Consider the following 20,384-nt stretch of genomic DNA (forward strand, 5'->3'; position numbering starts at 1 on the left):
GGCTGTGCCATCACACCTCACTCCACTCACTGCCAGACCAACACCATCCACAGGCAAACAGGAGCCCGGCACAAAGCAGCTGCTGCTCCCCCTGAGCAGTGCTCCTCTGACAGCAGCACTGGAGATGTGTTGTGCAATAGCTTGTGGCCAGGGCTGGCAGTGATGTGAGGGGAAGCACCTCCCATCTGCACCCCAGTCATCATTCAGAATTGCTCAGGTGCACGCTGCTGGCAGCTCTCTTGCCTGCACAATGATGCACACTAGGAACATGTGTAGTCTGGACTAGATCTTCATCTTCTAGTCCAAAATGAGTAACAAATAACTATTTGCACAGCACAAAGCTTGTAACTTCTGCTTCTGTGCAGATGGGGATCCATAACAAGTTTCATCTGACAAAGCAGTATCCTCTCCTGCATAACGCCCATAAAACAGCCTGTGGTTAATACATAGAGGCTGTATCTTGCAATCAAACTTGAGCTTATCTGCTAGAAAAACACCTGGTGTGTGCTTCAGGACACAGAAACACTGCGGCAACCTTTGTTCCTCCAGCACTGCCCTCCCATGAGCACAGCTGGCATCTGCTCACCTGCACCCTGCAGGATGTCCCTGTGCTTTTACATGCATGTTTCCAGGCTGCTGTGAGCCCATCCCGTTGCCTCGAGCCATTTCCCCAGGTAAGCCAAGCTGTCCTTTCTCACCCTTCCACGTGACTCTTAAGTCTTTCCAAGACAGGTCTGTAGCACAGATCTCATGTTCTGATGCAGTAGAGGTCTCTCTACCGCATCATAGATGGACAACGTATCCCCCACTGTTACCTAGGCTGACCATGGTAGGGGCAGGCCAACTCAGATCTAAAGAGTCTGTCCCTGTCGACTTCCAGTTACACCTGGCTTAATGCTGTTTACACCTTTTCCAGCAGGACATCATCCGACCCCATCTTTTCCTCTGCTCACCAGCACTTCCTGTTAGCTGCAGCCTCGAGTCTGCGCAGCACTAAACCCACACAGAAGGAGCTTTGTTATTAATGATTCTTATGAACTCTCTGCCTTTGAAAAGCAGCGATTTACTTCTGATCCATGTCTGGCATCCAGTAATTTCATGCAACAGTGGAGAGAGCTCCCGTTCTGCTGTGCACACTGGTGCAGCATGAAGCTGTGCCGAGGCTGGCTGCCTGCTCTCCTGCCCTTGCATCCCACACTGCCCTGACTCTGCTCTGCCTCTGTCCCTGCCCTGACCACAGCTGAGATGCAATCTGAGGGATGTAGCTGGATGGTCCCTTCCAACCCAAGTCATTCTGTGATTCCCCAGACCACTAACTAGAATGCTACAGCCTCACAGGGGGCCATACTCTGACGTGACAAACCCAATCAAATAGGTATTTGATATTGCTTATGTTTTTAGACTTACAAGGGATGAAACTGCAACTAGCATTATGATAGGAAAGTTTAACGATCCCAATTATCTTTTTGAATGTATCTTTGCCTCTTTTCATCCGCACAAATAAAATTTCTACCAGCTGCCAGGCACTCTCAGCTGTTTTGCAATCGCCATACGTAACTGCGGAACAGATTGACCAGGCAATGACCCTGAACAACTGCCTACGTTAAGTGGCAATAAAGAAGACCAGGAGTTGCAGGGCTGGCAACAGAGAAGCCAAGGAAGGGGAAAGGGCTGTGTGCTGGAGATGGGCTCCAGCAGCACCCACGGGAGAGCCCCAAAGCATCCCTCAGCATCCTCCTCTTTTGAGGACCATGCTGCCAGTGGGGACTCCCCAAGGGAAGCTGTTGTACCAGCCTCAAAGAAACCATGCAGGCCTCCTCGTAATACTGCAGATGTTAATGGGAGCAGGTGCTGCTGTACACTTGCAAGCCATCACCATAATTTATTATAGATCCTTGATAGCACATAACCCCATTATTTATAGCATTTTGCTCTTCACTAATCTAACCTGTGTTACCCCTTCCGGCTTCGTTCACCCCAAGCAGATCCAAAACAAGCTGCTTCCCTTGACCTGACAGCCACTCTCCTCCACAAAGTTATTTTGGAATCATTTAGGCAGTGGCAGTCACAGCTCTTTCAGCTAATTTACCCTCAATTGCTATTTAACCATCTGAGCGCAACCGTTCCCAGCCAAAATCTACTGTGAGGGAGGAAGAGGCCAATTGAAGAGAAAATACACGAGCAGAAAGGTGAATGAAGAACTGAGATGGAAAACGATGGAGAAGGCTATTTTCTGTATTTTTGAGAATTTGGGTATGCAGAGAGGGAAGAGACTCCACGCCACAAGGAGACAGCAGGGGCAGTGATGAAGAAGAGTTGCTGATAAGCTCCATGTGAAAGAAAGAAAGAAGACTGGGTTTTAAAATGATTTTTAGAACAAAATAAAATGCTGTGATCGGCAAACGATACTCTCATCAGACATAACAGGCCTCACCAATTTAATTAACGTGCCAATAACCTCACCATGAAGCTGCATCTCAGCTCTGTGGCTATTTTTATCAGCTCTGTTCTCAGCTCTGCACATAGGCACGTAAGGCTCCTGGAAGTCAAGCACATGCCTGCAGTTATTTCACCAGTGTTACACAACACCAGCTTGGCAGCAAACTAGCAGAAATATCAGCAGGACAAATGACTGGTGTAAAGAACAAGTAAGAGACCATTTAATTACTCTGCTATTACAGTGTTATACTTCAAACCGCCCACAAGACTTTCTCACTGCCTTCTCTGAACTTAGCAAGGTGACTAATGAAGCTACTTAGGTTTAAAAACCTTCTACAAAAGCCAATGGCTCAGGGTCAGGTGTAGAGCCATGCTGCGAGACGAGGCTCGCCTCCTTGCTGTAACTCCATAGCAAACATCCACAGTACTCAGATCTACAGCATCCATGGCATGGGCAAAGCACACAGGTCCCCCAGGTCCAACCTAACGCTGGCTGCACAACCCCTAGAGCTGCATGCATCTCTCTCACCTTTTAACTCTCCCCGTATTGTGTGAGCTTCAGCTCAATATTGCCTTTAATATCAAAATACTCTTTGGGAAGGAAGGTTGCTATGCCACCATACCCTTACTGAAACAAGGGGATGCAACTGCTTTTTCCCTTTCATTGCTGACTGCAATGGCTTTTACACAAAGGCTGCAGAAATGAATGATGAAGACGATGGTGCCATCACTACGTCCCTCCCAGCTTCTCATTGCCACCTTTCCCTGAGATAAAAGAACTGGGCAAAGTCTACAAGACACAAAGACCCATGATCATGCCTGCTAGGAGACTTCACTTCCTGCATTACACAGCGAAGTCCCTTTGATGGAGGCCTGCAGTTTTATAGGACATTATCAGAGCTGCCTTTTAAATACATGAGAGGCTGTATTTTAATGTCTTGCGTTGAATTCCCCATTGAGCTTGCGCTCTAATTTCTCACAAAACGAGCAGGATCAGATGATCCAGAAAAACATAGGATATTGAATATGAAAAATCAACACTGAAAGAGTGGTAAAGAACAGCTTACGTAAGTTGCATTCCCTGTAGGTAGGGATATTGACACTGAGCCTTTGAAATGCAGGAAATCTACTTTGTTGATAACTTCCCAATTTGTAGCCAGCTCGGTGGGAACAAATACGTGCCTGCTTAGGCATCAGTCTGAAGAAATCATTGACCTCTCATTTCTCTTAAGAAATATACCTACTCTCTATTTTTATTTTGGTCCCTCCTAAGATGCAGACTAGAGGATTAAATTCATGTGGTGCTTTCTATGGCCAGATCCATCTGACTTCCAAAGTACTTCTGAATTAAAATGACATTGTCTATCACTTCCCAAGCTGTGGCATGAAGCGTTTGTCATCTAGCACAGCAACACCGGTAGTCTGAAGAATGAAATGCAGAGAGTGGAGGAAAGGAGTGGTGAATAACTTTTTGCTTTTAAATAATTCTCTTTTCTGCAATACTGAACACCATATGGGTTGCGAAGGGGAAGAGGCAGCCTTGGAGAAACCATTTCTTTCAGAAATGAAGATTAGAGAAAGCTCAGTAAAACATTAATAAGGAGCTTTCAAAATATTCACTTAGTAGATGATGTATGTCACAAGAATGATCGCTCTATTTCAGACAATAAAAAGAAAACTGAAAGGGAAGCGTGTGGCGTTAGGCTGCAGCAGCTCAGAGAAAAGCAGCCCTGATGCTCAGATAAGATATTCCTGGTGGGAATGAAGACCATGGAGTTCTGGCACCAGGCTCCAGCACAGCCACAAAGAACCACCGCTACGCATCACCACTGCCCATGTGAAAGGCATTGAGAGTCCCCTGGGAAAGCGACAGGATTTCTGTGATAAAATACACACGTGAGGATTGAAAGAGCTGCAAAGAGCTGAGATTTTCATGGGGAATTCAAATTAAAGACCTACAAGCAAAATTAAATTCCAGCCACTGCATTGTTTTTCTAGTTAAAAGGAAGAGAGGGGCCCTAACACAGTGCAGGGTCATGTACCAGTTATGTCTTATTAAGTATTCCAGCCTTCCTCAAGTCAAGCATCCCATATGGGTTCTTTTGCAGTTAGCAGTTAGTTGCTTAAAGAGAGAGAGGTCTGGATAACACCCCTTCTGTCTCCGAAGGCCTCCTGGGCTGATTGACAGGAACACGTACTGCAGGGAACAAATGCTGCCGAAATGAAAAACAAGATTGCTTTCTCAGAAGGGGGCCAATGGGGTCATTTCTTTGTCATGTCTTCTGCTCGCCATCTCTGGTTGAGGGAAAGACAAAGAGGAGGGGTGACATTTTCCTTTCCTAATAAAAACCACAAGGCATGCTGAGGAACTGCTTTTTACTTCTGATGGCTTGCACTGAGTTCAAAGCTAGAGCAATGAGGGATGGCTTGAAATAAACATGGTGTTTTGAGAGGTGAGTACCACCTCCAGGAACCAGGCCACGTGGAAGCCCAACTCAATATCCTCCCTACAACTCATTGCAGTTAAATTCTAGGCTGCTTTCAGGGAGATCAGCAATGAAATGTCTACTTGTTACTCATCGCCTTTTACTACCTTACCCAACCATTTTTGACAGGGTTTGGCTTGGCTTTGCCCTGGGCAGACCTACTGGGTGTTGTGAGGATGTGGAGATCATTAAGGCTGTCAGTGCAAAGAGGTTTCCCTGAATTCAGCTACTTTTCCATTTGCTCCCCAACTTTTCACCCGTAGTTTCCCCTCTGCCAACACAAAGGGAAACACCTTTCCAATGTCTATTTTGTGCCTCCTCTCCATTGAAATGCTTTCAAGTTACATTTCCCTTATATTGTCACATTAAATGATGCTCAAGAACTTTTCCTATTTCTCTAGCATCTGTAAAACCCTCCCCAGACCTTCAGCATCTCCCTCCATACAGCTGTGCCAGGGAAGGTCCGCTTGCCTGCCCTCCCATGGGCTCTGATCTGCTCCTGTTACAAAGCTGACCACAGGAAGCTGCCAGGCACCAGCACATGCAGAAGGCACTGGCACAGCTCTCCCAGTTAAAAATCTGAGGACAAAAGTGTTGCCCTTCCCAGAGCCCTCTGCTAGCCTGCAAGTGTCAGCATCAGCAGACCAGCTCACAATTCAGTCCTTTGGATTTTTTCCCAACCAGTCCTACTAGGTGTCAGGAATGGGTTGCTCAGCTTAGTCTCTCCCAAGTGCAAGGTGGTGGCAAGGAATCAGAATGGTATTAATAAATATCCATTTGAAATGAGGCTCCTGATTTGATGAAAATGTCAATCTGGCTAAGAAGCAGGAAAGTCATGCCAACAAATAGATTGTTGGTGAAAGAAGTGAATTAGCAGTCCCTAAATAGAGAGGTTAAGGTAGATTGAAAATGTCAAGTCATTGATATTTCATAAGGTAACCATGGTTATTTTATGCATTCCTTTGCAGCATGAATGCAGTTGATGAGAAGTATTCATGGGCCAATTGAAACAAAAATAAAACCGAAGGGAGATCTCAATGGTAATCAGTCCGCAAAGACAACAAAGAACATTCTGCTGACACCACACCACAGAAGAACCTTCACTAAATAGAAGAATAAAAAAACCACTTTCACAAAAGGATGAACATCTTGAAAATCACCCTCACTTCAGCCCTAATGTACCTGCAGGGATCAATACTGCTGAGTAAGACAGATCTGGTGTGATGCATGAAGCTGCCCACGTGGCCCTCTGGATAATGCACAACTGTTTGTAATTTAATTTGTATGAGCTGTTGGAAATGCAGAGGGATGCTGCAGCCCCTCAGTGCTGCCCATTGACGGTGTCACCTCCTCTCTGCTGCAGCTTGAGATAATTTGCGTGCTTCTTCCATTAGATCAGCAAGCTCTTGGTCACACTTGCCTTGTTGGCTGGGGTCACCAGTCACTGGGATGACGGGAGAGGGATTCAGGGAGATCAGAAGGGATGTGGGACAGGAAATAGTAAAGACATCCACTTGTGACAAATAACTGCGTGCTCCATTAAGCAAACCAAAAAGAACTTTGGCTTGAATGAACCCTGTGGGTTTCTGCAGCAAATCAGGAATTTAACCAATCTCCAGAACCTCACAGTGGAGTGATTCCCAGCAGCCAAAACATTTTATGCACCAGAGGAGAGCGGAAATGAGAGGCTGCCCCTCCATCCCAGAGCCTGTCTGGAAACTGAAACCTCTCCCTGCCCCTTGAATAACTTGCTACCACAAGCCACCAGTGACTGCTGATCTTTCGGTAGAACAACTGACAGCTGGCTTTGTTGCAGAGAGGCATCCGTACCCATCTGCCAGGGGGTGGCATGGGAAGGACTCAGCACAGAAGACTTCTCCGGTCCCATAAATACCTCTGGTGAGCATCAGAAGCAAGCGACTTATTTTTCCCCTGCAAGTTTTCACTATTGTTGCATGACGTTATAATTTCCCTGCAAAACATCTGCTCTATGGATGTACCCTAGTCTGGTTTCTGTAAAGGGGCTGTAAAACCAGAAGATGTCCATAGCGGGGCCAGAACTTTAAGTTCCTAGTGCACAAAAACATACATCCCAACTGGCAGCTAACAGGGTTAAAACACCCTCTGATTAAATGAAAGCATCTTTAATTAGTTTAATTGACCATGCCTCAGCCAAGACCATCTGCTCAGCAGCATTTGCCTTCTCTTTGCAGGAGCAATTGATCAGCCATAGCTGGAGAATACAGCACTAGGCTGCATCAGATTTATTTTGTTTAATAGAAGAGCTAATTTGCTTTAAATTTAATTACAGGGGCCAAGATTGCTCTCTCAGTCCATAACAGCACAGAACATGGGCTGACCCTACAGCTAACAAACCCACACAGGTGTCCGTACACGTCCTGCACAAACGCGACACCCAGCGCTGCACACACTGCCCTGACACAGACCAGCTGATGCATTTTCCTCCCCAAAACACAGCAGTGATGTGACACACCAGGCCAGCAGCCCTGCCCTCTGCCACCACATCCCTCCATCACCTGCCTTACCCCCACTTCTCAGCACCTCCTCCCTCCCATGCGAACGCAGCTCTTCGAAGCAAAAGAAGGGCAATTCCCCTTCTTGGGTCACTGTGTGTATCCACACGGCACTATTACAAAGGGGGAAATTCCATTCACTTCCCAACACTTATTCCTTTTTCAATTTCCCATCCAGCTCTAAATCACGACTGTCCTCCGGAGCGGCTGCAGCTGACAGGCACACTGCGGCTGCCATGGGCTGCTACAAGAGTAATTACAACCTTGCAGAAGGCTCCGGGCTGCCATTTCCGTTTCCATGGAAATAAATACTGAATTACTGAAAACAGAGTACGATGCTTTATGGATTTTGAGGCTTTTGATCATCTTGAAAGCCCCTCAGCCCGTTTTTTGTTGGCAGTGGCTTTGTTCTAAGGGAGGCAGGGGATGACGCTGTCAGTGCACAGTGACCAAAAAGGTGTTTCGTAGGAATGAATGGAGATAGGAACAAAGGAAATGGGCTCAGACCAATGTTCTGGGCCTTGGCACAGAACACGGGCAGCCCTTGGCTCTGTGCCATCATCTGCTGTGCCCTTTGCAGGGGTCAACGAAGCCAGCACCAAACATCCAGCACACTACCGATGGCCATTTCATAGACCTTGAGCACCAGAGTGAAGCTAAAACGAAAAGGAATTGCTTTTTGTTCTCCAAAATTCACACACGGGGAGCAGAAAAGAGTGATCTGATGCGAAAAGCAACCCCGAAATGAAGACACAGATGGCCGTGGACAGGTGAGCCCATGCTGTGTGCAGTGACCCTGCGCTCAGCCCTCATTGCAAGGCACAGCTGGGAATTTTTCATCAGAAAAAAGATGAACGCACGGTTCTGGGAGGAGACACAAACCTAACTTTGGTTTTGAGGTCAGCCTAACCTTCATCCTGCTGCCTGCCCCGTTGAAGGCCTCTTACGCTCTGCCCTGATGTGTTCCAGCCCTGGACCAAAGCAGACCACATCCTGCAAGCACTACCACAGCATCTCAGCTAACAACTACGGCCCTCCGGTCTCAGCACACCACACTGAAATCGGGTTCAGGAATACCAACTGAATGGAAGAGATGAATTGTAGAATCATAGAATCATCAAGGTTGGAAATGATCTCTACAGCCATCTAGTCCATTCACTTACCATCAGTACTGCCTACTGACCACATCCCTTAGCACCACATCTCCGTGGCTATGGAACACCTCCAGGGACAGTGACTCCCCCACTCCCTGGGCTGCCTGTGCCACTGCATCACCACTCTTTTGGATTAGAAGATTTTCCTAATATCCAACCTAAAAGGATGAAGGATGGGTAGAAGGAGAGATACCACTGTAGTGGATCATCTATAATTCTGAATTGAGCTAAAATCAAATATTTGAACTGGGACAGAAACTCTAAATATCTTTTCTATTAGTAGCTCTGGAACCAATTTTTTTGGCAAGGGAACTTTCTGCTTTGTGAGAGATGTCAGCCTTTGGACACAGCATCCTAATTCAGCTGGATAAATAAACGTCCTAACAGCGCATTCCAGTTTTGAGCCACCTCTGGCTGGTAAGATTTGGGTCGAAAAGCTTCCTAGCTGAGATCACAGGTCCTTACAGCATGCAAAATAACTGCAGAGAAGAGTGGTGTCGATCCCTCTGGGTGATACAGGGGCTCGGTATGTGCTCTGTGCTGTACCATACACACGTGCATGCAACTTACACCTACAGCCCAGATGGACAGGAACAGATGTTGAAAGAACGTGACCTTCAACCATGCATTACTATGCATTACTCAGCAGGTCTGACATGCCTATATTTAGCTACTTGCTTCTCATTCTAAGGGAATTAGGTGAAAGCGGACGCTTAGCACAGACATTTTTCAGATAGAACAGAAATGCCATGGAACACTTCAGGCCTTGGGAGGAAGACAAAGTCTGATTTTGCAGCCTGTGAATTCAGGCAATGCTGCATGGACAGCCTGAGAGCCCAGTGAGGGCGGACAGAAGCACACAGCTTATCAGAGATTGGCTCTGGATGGGAACACTGCAGCTGGATTAACTGAACAGCACTCGACTGCATCTCCTCTTCAGAGTGTGCTGAAAATGACTTTCAGACACAGTATGAGATAGAGAAGTAAATCACTGCCCTACGGATGGGGAATAACAAGACCACAGCCTGATTTCCAGAGATGCTGCTGCAGTTCAGCTATCAAAGTCAGTGCGAAATAGAGAGGTGGGCCGAAGGAAAAGCTGACTGCAGCAAAGAGCCAAGTTTGGAAATGCCCAGCTCCTTAAAAAGACATCTGTTTCTCCTGCATGACTCCTCCACGGCTCATTGCAAAGCAGAAGAGCCAGGCCCAAGGCCTGGGTTCTGGAGCAGAACCCCAAACTTCCAACACCTCTACCTCAACAGCAGAGACATCCACCCCACTGAAGCACAAACACCAATCCACACTGTGTGCATTATGCAAAACCAAAAAGCACAACAACTTCAGCGTCTCTGTATTATTTAAAATGCTCTAGTCAGAGGCTGTGCTTAACAACACTTCCCTCCAAAGCCATTCTGCTACAGCACTGCTTCTTATCTTGTTTCCTAAATACTTTTCCAACCACATCAGTCCCTTTTGCTGTCTCAGATCCCGCTGTACCATCTCTATGGCATTAAGAACTCACTCATCTCACACCACCTGGGGATACTGCATTGAAAAAAATCCCCTTAGAAATCCTCCTCCTGCACAAATGAAATAATATTTCAGATGTGAACAGAAACACAGTCCCAGTGATGCAACCTTTATGCAATTAGTGAGTATGATGTAATAGGGGGGCACATAAGAGAAATGCTCCTTGCTCCAAACTCAACTTCAAGCAACCTTTTGGGACTCCCGGCACCATTCCTGCTCATCACACTTTACCCCTACCAATGTCTTCCTTTTGCTTCAAGTTTATCCACAATCAGAACATACGACATATTTTGCTCTTAGGAAACAGGTGATGGGAGCTTCAATCAGGTTATTAAGGAAAGGATTTAAGTTTTCCTTCCAATTAACTCAGATGAAACGAGTCATACCACAGTAATTTAACTCAGCACCCAACCATTTTACCCAGCCCAAGTCAGGGAAGCAAAATAGTTGGACTGAATGAAATAAATCGGGACCGAAATAAAACATTCAGTGGAAAGCAATGACCGTTTTCGGGTGTCAGGGGCCACAGAGCTCACAGGGTGGGCTCTGAGCTGCAGCTCCTGCTGTATGTGCAGCCCAAGGGCTGTACAGGGAGCTCACTGCTGATGTGCAGCACAGGCTGACAGACTGGGAGAGGCGCTTGCAAAAAAGCACTTGTCAGGCAGGTACGGCAAATGAGAAGTGATGAAAATTCAAAGTCGGGGAGAGGAGACAGGAAGGAAATCATGCAGAAGCACCGTCCAGCCCTGCTGTGGCCACAGCACATCTGGAAGTGCAGAACCCGCACTCATTCCCCTGTACACAGCTGCCCCCGGGGACCTCCACCACCCAGAGGTGTTTCAGGAAATCTGTTCCATGACCGACACCAGCATTTCATCGTAAGAGATGAAGAGGAAAAGGGGCAGGTTACCAAACCACTGCCCAGAGCACATCAGTCACTGTGCCCAGCAGCACTGCTGCAGAAAATACTCCAGATGAGTGATGTGCAGCTTTGGCTTGTGCTGAGAGCTGCCCATAGAACCTTATCAAACAAAACGTCTTCAGGTTGACAATATACTAACTAATAACTAATTATATCCTACAACAAACTAACCAGCAGAATGCAGGAAGGAGGAGAGAACCACAGCAATTTTGGTGCCCCAGGGCAGGACCGAAGTGCTCAGCTCATCCTTGCTATGCAGGTACTAAGAACTGGGCAAATCCCATGCTAATACTCACTTCCAGCAGAAATTATGTCATCCTCTGGAAGCTCAAATTACAGGTTTGCTGCCTCTGAATATTAGACAGAGATTCTTGGCTTCCGGAGCACAGCTACAGCCTACAGCAGGAAACGGGTTGCTGCATACAATAAGGCAATTTGCAGGGAGCAGCCAGCACAAATTGCCACTGGGTTCAAGGTGCCAACCAGAGAGGCTCTCAAAAGCAGAGATCACCTACAGAGCAGTGCAGCAGCGATCAAATACTGCTTTCTGCATCCCTGGGAACCACAAAGCAAGAGAGTAAGATTACAGGCTTACACAAAGCCATCCAAGTTCCTGAGCTGCGTGCAGGTCAGGGAGGATGGGAGACGGAGGGCCTGAGTGAGTACAGGTTAGAAAAAACAACTGCAAAACTGACTCAGCTCTCAACCCACCACTGACAACACTGTGGTTTTCATTTCACAGAAGTTCTCCATCAGGGGATGGAGGCATGAAATCACGTTTGTAAACATAATTTATGAGGACTGATGCAGTCCTTGCTACTGCCTTTGCTGTGAACAAGCCTTAGTCAGGGACGTTTATCCTCTCCCTACTCTGCCATAAAGGACTGAGATGAAGAACAAATGCGAGATAATTAAGCTCCTTACAGGATAAAAAAATACATCCAAAATAATTTTGCACGTCTTGAACAAACTTGGAAATGTCTAGACACAAGACAGAATTGGTCTCAAACGTATTAATTCCAATTAGAAGCCAAACCCCATAATTGCAGGGTTTACTCCTCCTCAGAAAACCCTCCCCAGCATTATCATGCCCTCCCTGTGACTGCCATCCTTTATCCCGCTGAGACATCGATACCCGATGGAAGGACCACAATCTGGGGCACAGGCAGAGCCGGTCTAAGCAGCTCTGCAGCACCCAGCCCAGCGTCCCTGGGGTACCAGATCTCACTGAAGGGGGAAAAAGAGGCACGAGAAAGCTTTGCATTTATCTGGGAACTTGGTGCAACCAGAGCAGCCCTGAGGCAGTGCAGATTTGGGATGCTTTCTGCTTTGGGAAGCAACAGCCATGGGAAATGAGGCTCTGGTCTGCAGGCTCACAGCCCTGTCCTGCAATGTGCTGCTTCCCCTCTCCCCTAAACAAGGGAGTTTGCAAAAGACGTTCACCCTCAGGGTAGCTGAGCTTCCAACGCTAATAAGGTTATTGCGGGCTGCAATAAAGTGCTTCTGTCATTTAGGTGGGTGATGTGACAGCATAAAGGCAAGCAAGTCACAGCAAAACAGCCCTCTTGGGCCCCATCAAAGACCTGATCAACCAGACACAGTGCTCAGGAATGAAATTTTCCCATCTCAGCAATTCTATGGGGTTTCAGGAAAGAAAACTTTTGTAAAGACTATCTAAAACACCCACAGAAAGGCCTAAGAAACCAACTAAGAGAAATAAACACACACAAGAGAAGGAGGCTTGCTTGGATTGCCAGAACAGTGCACAAATCCCACCAGGAAACAAAATGCTTTTCTTTCTGGAAGTTCTCTCATTTGGACAGACCCGCAATCTCCAGTCTGTAACAGTGGTATTTCCATCAGCAATCACCTCCCCATGAACCCCCTTCCATTTCCCCCCGCGCCAGGAGGAGGACCTCACCTGACAAGCGTTGTACAGCAGCTGATGCTCAAATTTCTTGATCCCCAGAATGTTCTGGAACATCTCGTAGAGCTGCTCCTTGCTGAGGATGAGCTCGGAGGCAGCGCTCGCCGTCATCCTGGCCTGCTGCTTGCGGGGATCCTCCTCGCCGCGGTAAATGGCGTCAAACTTGGCCATCCAGGAGCTCAGGACCGTCTCCTTGCTGAGGCCATCGATTTCGGGCAGGCTGCGCACCCTCTTCTCAATGTGCTTCTTGAAGACCTCTCGGGAGTCATTGGCTGAGCACCCCCCGCTCTGCACCATCCTTGCAACGCGGTCGCTTTTCAGAAACACCTGTGAGGAAAGGGTGAGTTCAGATGGTGTTGGTTAAAACCAATCCCCCCTCGCTCCTGAAGGGCCACAAATAGCATTTTGCTGCCAGGGAAAGTGCTATCTCATCACCAGCCTTCCAACTTCCCACTCAATAACCACGTGCTGCCAGACAGACAGAGGCTGCATCTGTACTGTGTGATGTTAATGAAATCAGGTGAAGCTCCTGCTTTGTGTGTGCTAGAATGGAAACGCTGTGATGCAATGTAGGTCTTCAGGCAATGCCACGGCCACACTTTGCTTGATAAGGAAATGCCATTCAGGAAAGTTATTGCATAACTATATCTACCCGGCCAAATTCTGCCTTGTTAGCAGGAGTCCAGCCATCCTACTCAAGTCAACAGCATCGCATGGATCCGTGTAGCCATGCATGGGGAAACCTGGCAAGGACCAGGCTTACACCAAGCTACTAAACCAGACCAGATCATTGCAAGTCGCCCTGCAAGATGCAGGACTCTGGTAGTAGGAGGGAGAAGGCAGCTGATGAAGGTGTTCTTGCCACTGCAAGAACAGAGGGTCCAGACGTAACAGGGCCCAGCACAGCAGGAGATTCCATGGGAGCCATAAAGAGCCAAGGGGTGAGAGGGTGACGGTGGGATGTTGTGCTGGCTGTCCGCCCTCTAAGCCCTGAATGCAGAAGGGCAATCAATGCCTAGCAAGAAGTGCTGTTCTATTAATGATGCTGAGAACTGACGAATGTGGCAGGTTGGGAAGAAGCTGTGCCAGCACAGGGGTGTATCTGTCAGCTCTCAATAATTAAAAAGCTCAAGGATGACCTGAGTATGTTGTAGATTTTTGTATTGCTCAGCAACATGGTACTCTGTGTTCCCAGATGCTCACTCACATGGGTGTCCATAAGGAATGGAAGTGGGTCTTCCTCCAGGACCAGCCCAGCTCTGGGGAGAGCCTGTGCAGCAACAACACCAGCACGCCCTTCCTATCCTTACGGAGCTTGAACACTAGTGATAACATCCTGGGTGTGCGTAGGGGCTTTCAGGTTAGATAACAGGTGAGAGTTATCAGAAACTAAGTTCCCAACACAGCCTGCAGCTGAGAAATTGCTCAGCGTGCCAACTGTAGGAGATGGCAGGAGGTCACAGCCAATATCCCTGCTGCACACAGCCTCATCTTGCAACACTGGAACCAAGCCTGGAAAGTTGCTCTAAAGGACAGACAAGGATGCATCATGCTTTTTGTGGCCTGAGTTATGGAGGGCAATGCCAGTGAAGCATCCAGTTGAACTGCAAATGTATAGCTGTTGTTTGAAAGTCTGATTACTTGATGTAATTATAAAGCACAGGACTCTGGAGCCGGTCAGGAGACGCTTTCAGACAGTCACCAGTGAAACAGGGATGCATTTTGTCTGTTTATAAGCAGTTTCATTTTCCTGCCCAATAATCTCATCTAAACAGATTATGCTGCACTTACATCCTAAAATGCAGCTCACGCCATCTTGAAAACTTTCTCTAAGAGCATCTGTTCAGAGAAGCTGTGATAAACTGAGGATGCCTTGGCAATTTCTTTCCTGATAAGAGATGTAAATTACTCTCAGCTTCCTTCCTGTATGGAGAGTGATGGAGAAGTAACTGTTGGGCCGGTTTAATAGAGTTAATCCAGAGATAATTTGTGCTTTCCTACCACAGAAGCAGCTGCTGTTTTTTTTTTTTTTTTTTTTTTTTTTTACAGAGTTAAAATTCTCTTCAGTTTCAGTATCTGATTTTGGACCTCTCAGATTCCACTTCCACAGAAATATTTTACGTAGGCAATTCAAAATCTTCACCTTTTATGACAGTACAGCTCTAGGGAGAAAGACAAACGGTTTGCAGAAAGGCTAGAAAAAAAAAACAACCAAGCAACCCTCCTCATACAAATCACAAGCTCTGATTTCCTGCAAAAACAGAACCTCTTCCCTTCTGAGAAAAGGTTTTTAAAAAGGCTGCATGCAAAGAGGTGAAAAAAGAAAGGCGCACACAGTCATTCTTTAGCACAGTTATGAGAGATGCTCCACATTCTTTAGTGCCATCTAGATCTGGTGATGCACACCTCCCCCACTCCTCCTTTGTTTTCGAGCACTCATAAGTGTTTGAAAACAGGCTGGTTAGAAGATCAGGAGGATCTCTCTCAATGCAAAGGAAGGATGAGCTGCTCCACAGTCCAGTTATGGGACACGCCGTGGAGCATGGGAGAGCCACTGCTGAGTAATGGACAACACATCTGCACACCCTGAGCTTCACAACTCTTGTGATGTGTTAAAAAAGGAAAAACTCAGTCAACAAAGCACCAAAAAAAGGGCAAGTGTGAAGTACAAACAGTCCATTCGTTCAAAATGTGACCCTGTCCATAAAAGAGGTGAGAACAGTGATTCATACGAGCAGTGAAATCACCTCTGCTTACCTCATAGTAGCTTTGGACAGCATTTATAAATGCTTCGTCTGCCACAATCTGGGTTTCTCCATTGAGAAAGGCCTGGAAACGATCTTTGATTGTCTGGAGCTGCTGCTTACTAATCTGCAAAACATACCAAGAGGACAACATTAGTCAAGAAAAGTTTATATACAAGCGAAAAAAACCCACATGTATTCTTCTACAGTATCTCAACAAGGTGCTTATAACATGCATTTTTGTTCCCCTTGGGGGCCAGCGGTGGAACGAGGATGAGGAATCACCTGTCTGTTCATACACATATACTCTTTATCCTGTTCATTTAAGAATCACAAGCATCTAAAAATAACCCTGAGCATCATTTCTAAACAACTCCACCACCACAAAACGCACTTTAACTGCTTTTAATACAACAGACTCTTACCACTTCAGGACACCGAAGTCAAAAGCAGACTGTTGTGCGTACAGCTGGCAGACACAGTATTTTCTTTCCCCAGTTAGCCTCGCTTTGCTTTCCAGAAGATGAGGACTCATCTCTTGGGTGTTTTTCATTTATTCATTTATGTATTTAGGCTTGTTGGCTTCTATTGGTTTGTCACAGATGAAACCTCAGCCAAGACCAGCAGTGAAAGAATTTGATGCCATTTAATGAGAATTCAAGAGCAAACCTGTTCACCTTATCCAAGCAAAGACTTTGCTGTCCCTTCACTGCTCAAAGCAGTTTCTGCCCAGCATGCAGCTGGTACAACTTACAAGACAACCCTAATTTTGGCACAATGACATCAATAAAAGGTTCACAGGGCTTTATTTCAGCCTTGTAAGATAACACGCCAGTATTTTCTCAATTTATCTGTCAATTTAAAAACATATAGCTAAAAAAAAAACAACACACACCACCACCTTTCCAGCTCATTGCACAACATTACAGCAGGTGTGTAAGTGCTGTGCCAGAAATGGCAGTAAAACACTTCAAGATGTGGGTAACACTCATCTGAAGGGCTGCAGGGATTTCAGCGTTGTTGCGTCTGGTTTGCTATGCGCCTACTTCAGGTTTGAGGATAAGAATTAATTTAGACAAAAGAGAAGGAACAAAACAAGACAATGACAACTTCAAACTGAAAGGGAAAGGAGAGCAGTAAAAATTAGGATAATTATTTACTAATGACCAGAAGGTCCAGGGAAGGGTAAGAGGAGCGTTTTTTCTTGCTTGTATGCCAGCAGAAGGAGCGAGCCCATTAGAATGGATGAAAGAAATAAAAGTAATGGCTCTAAAGGTCTAAATGGCTTTGAATAAAGCATCAAAAACCGCAGAGATCCAAATGACTAGAGTATAATGAAGCCTGGTAAACACAGCTAGAGATAAAAAGCAGGAGAGGGACCACTTGGAAAATGTGATGATAAATATCAGTCCGTCTGGATGATGCACCATGTGAGGCGTTCAGGGACTGCGGTAACAAACACCACAAATACTGGTAATTAATTCTGCAACACCGTGCTGAGGAGGGTTAGTGAGCAGTGGCAATTTAATGTGATAATCTGGTATTAGTTTATCCTGGTGCTTATGGAGAGGTGTTCATCTAAGCCACATAAAGCAAGACTGGCTATCTCTGCTCCAGGAAGCACACGACAGCCTTTGCTACTAGTGTGGGTGCCAGGAAGAATGGTCATTCTCACTCCCAAAACATCAGCCCAGGAAGCACCCAGACTTCAGAGAGTCTGACACACACACACACACACGGCTCAGCATCACTACAGCTGGAGCAAGAACCATCCCTCTAACTGACCCACCTCAACTTGGTCACTTCGAAACAAGCCCTGCAGAAAAGCACTGCCAAGCTCCTGCCCTTAAGGCTGGTAGGATTCAATTTTTGGATAGAAGAGTCCACCTGCCTTGTCAGACACCTAAAACCCTTCGTGGCATTTGCTAATAGCACTACAGACAGCACAAACCCTTGGGTAATACCCACAGCATTAGATGTAAAACGGGCTCCAGACTTATCTGAGCTGATGGAAGCCCCTGATGGAATTGGAAAGAAAACTGGGTCAGCAACAAGACAAGACAGAGACAATGCAGTGATCAAGTGGGAGATACCTGTGGGAAGGTGCTAGGTCTGTTTTTATTAAGCATTTAATTATCTGGAAGAGGAGAAAATCAGGACGTTAATTAAATGTATTGACGATCTTGCATTAGCAACCATTGTGAATGTCAAGCAGAAACGGAGAAAGAATAAAAGCCATAAGAAACCACGAAAAGAAATAGGAAAACTGCAGGCAACACTGAAATCAGCGTGCCAAGGCACAAGACAAACTAGGAGCACAGATCTCCTGAGCGAAGAGGCTTTTCATTAGGGATTTTATCAATGTGCATGACACTTTTACTATTTTTTCCCAGGTTATTTCTTAGTACGATCTCCACAAGTCTTTGCTTGTTCAATTCCTGTAATACTACCTAGCAGCAATACTTTCTGCTCCTTCTTCAATATTGAATGGGCTACCTTCAAAACAAATGATGCTTCTTGAAATACACAGGAGCTCCCAATACTCATCTGGCACACGAGCTCCCGGGGGCTGTGGAAATGAATCACCGGGTTTTTCTCTACTGGAGTGTTGGTTGCCTCCTCCTCACCCCGAGCTCTAGACGCATTTTCACATCCACAGCAAAGGAGAGCCTCTCTGTTACAGTATATGTACAGCATGGACCAGACCACGGCTAACGGGACCCCTGGTCTTCCACCAGGCTGTGAAACAGCACTGCTGTATTGATCCGTGTCCATATTAGTGTTACAGAGGTTCTTGAGAATGTCAATTTTAGCCAGAATTAATTGCTTTTATATTAAGCTTAGTTTCAGCAGTGCTCTCTGTTGTAAACATAAAGATGAAAAGCGCCGGGAGGAAACAGGAGTGCTGTGGTGGCTCACAGAGGTTTATTCTAACGACCTTCCCTTCTTTTTCCAGCCCTTCCTGCTTTTCCCACAACCACTTGCAAGGCCCAACAGCCTTTACACAAGAAATAACAGCCATTTCTGCACTTGACAGAAACTTCAGTATGCCCTGCTTGCACATATTGGACCCAAGTGAGCGCCCCAAGTCACATCATGGTTTCTTTCTACAGTGGGGCATCTCACAGCCTTTATCTATCTAAAGCACACGCATGCTTTGGCTGCCAGATAAACATATGCCTGTTAAAATCCTAATTAACTGACCCAGGAATGGTGAACTACTGGTGCCAGTACCAGGCAGGTCAGCCTTAGCACTCGGCATCAGCAGGCAACTGCAAGGCATTTTGGCAAACACTTGGCACAGACGTAACCTGTGGCAGAACACACTCTTGGGAAGAGTTCACCAGCAGCTGGGTCAGCTGGGCATCTGAATGCTTCCTGCCTCCTTGGTCTGACATCAAAGAAACCGCGTGCCCAGAACAACCAGGTGACCTCAGAAATGGGGCAGAACAAACTCTGGTATGTGCCATCTCCCTACCACGATCCTAAGCAAATCACGGAACATCAGCAAAACAAGATCTGGCTCATCCAACAGGGACTTCAATTAGCCTCTGACGAACCACTAGTCGATGCATTTACACAGAGGGATATCAGAGCCAGGAGCCTGGAAGCCCTTCGCGCTGCAGGCACCGTGTCAGCATCAGCACCACCTGTGTCTGGCAAGAAGCAGCTCAGCGGAAGACTGCAGGGAATTCCCAGAGGGAGCATCTCTCTTTTGTCTCAGAGCGATCAGCTTGCAGCACACAACCGGGAGCAGATAAAGCTCTATTTCCTTAGGACACCTGCTGTTCCAGTACCACCGCAAGGAGGAATATTTAACTGCTCAGCAGGCTGTTGTTCTGGGCTTGGTTTTGTAACATCTAATAAATATTTTACTGCTCCTCAGCACCAGGTAATTTAGGAGGGAGCTAAAGCAAGCTTTCGAATGAGCATCCCTCGCTGTCAATGTTTTCACAGCCAGAAAGTTGGCCATGGCTTGAACTATGTATAGGGAAGGGACGTGCTAGGGGCCAGAGCAGCAGAGCACTGGTGCTGGGGATCCCAGGGAAAAGCCATCAGGGGGACAACCCTGTACTCCTGGCCCAAAGAAGCTACAGCATCTGCTTCAGGGAAGATGCTCAAGATCACACCTGCCACTGCTCTTTTATCACCTTCGCATGCGGCACTAAATCTCTGACCACCTCTGCTGACACAGCACCTCCAGCCCTGCACCTGCCCCACAGTCCCAGCAATGGGCACGACCCTACAAACCCGGCCAGCAGGCTGTCCTGCAGCTGGGAACTGCAGCACGTTCCCCCTGTGCTGGTGCTGCTCCCTCCGACAGGAAAAGGGGCCCCAGGGGGTGGCTTATGTCCCCAGCATTTGTCTTTTTAATTGCCATCTCTCCCAGGCAGATGTGGCTGCTTTGCAGACTGCTGAATGTCACCGGCTTGTTGCTATCAACATAAGCGAGCAGTATTAACTGTGCACATCAGGGAAGTCCTCCCAGCTGCCTAACAGCGTATTTTCTGGTTGTTTCAGAGAAGTTTAATATTTGTTACCAGAGAGCTCCTTGTGCTTTGGCTCCTGACAGCCGCAATGCATCTTTCCAGGCACAGCAGGCAGGCACGTGCCCTTCCCTCCCTGTGCCTACACTCACAGACAGGAG

At 46.8% G+C, this 20,384-nt stretch overlaps 1 protein-coding gene across 24 annotated transcripts in view; it reads right to left on the reverse strand.

The window, feature by feature from the left end:
* The window catches only part of CADPS (calcium dependent secretion activator), a 173,890-nt gene that overhangs the window by 130,132 nt on the left and 23,374 nt on the right, over positions 1 to 20,384 (reverse strand). For all 24 annotated transcript variants that reach the window (XM_015293304.3, XM_040646341.2, XM_015293301.3 and 21 more), the window contains exons 2-3: positions 15,750 to 15,863; positions 12,987 to 13,319 (exon numbers count right to left, since the gene is read on the reverse strand). In XM_015293304.3, coding sequence (XP_015148790.1) covers positions 12,987 to 13,319; positions 15,750 to 15,863 — 447 coding nt within the window. The remainder of the gene's footprint in view (positions 1 to 12,986; positions 13,320 to 15,749; positions 15,864 to 20,384) is intronic.

Source organism: Gallus gallus, chromosome 12 (assembly GCF_016699485.2).
Source record: "Gallus gallus isolate bGalGal1 chromosome 12, bGalGal1.mat.broiler.GRCg7b, whole genome shotgun sequence".
Lineage (NCBI taxonomy): Eukaryota > Metazoa > Chordata > Aves > Galliformes > Phasianidae > Gallus > Gallus gallus.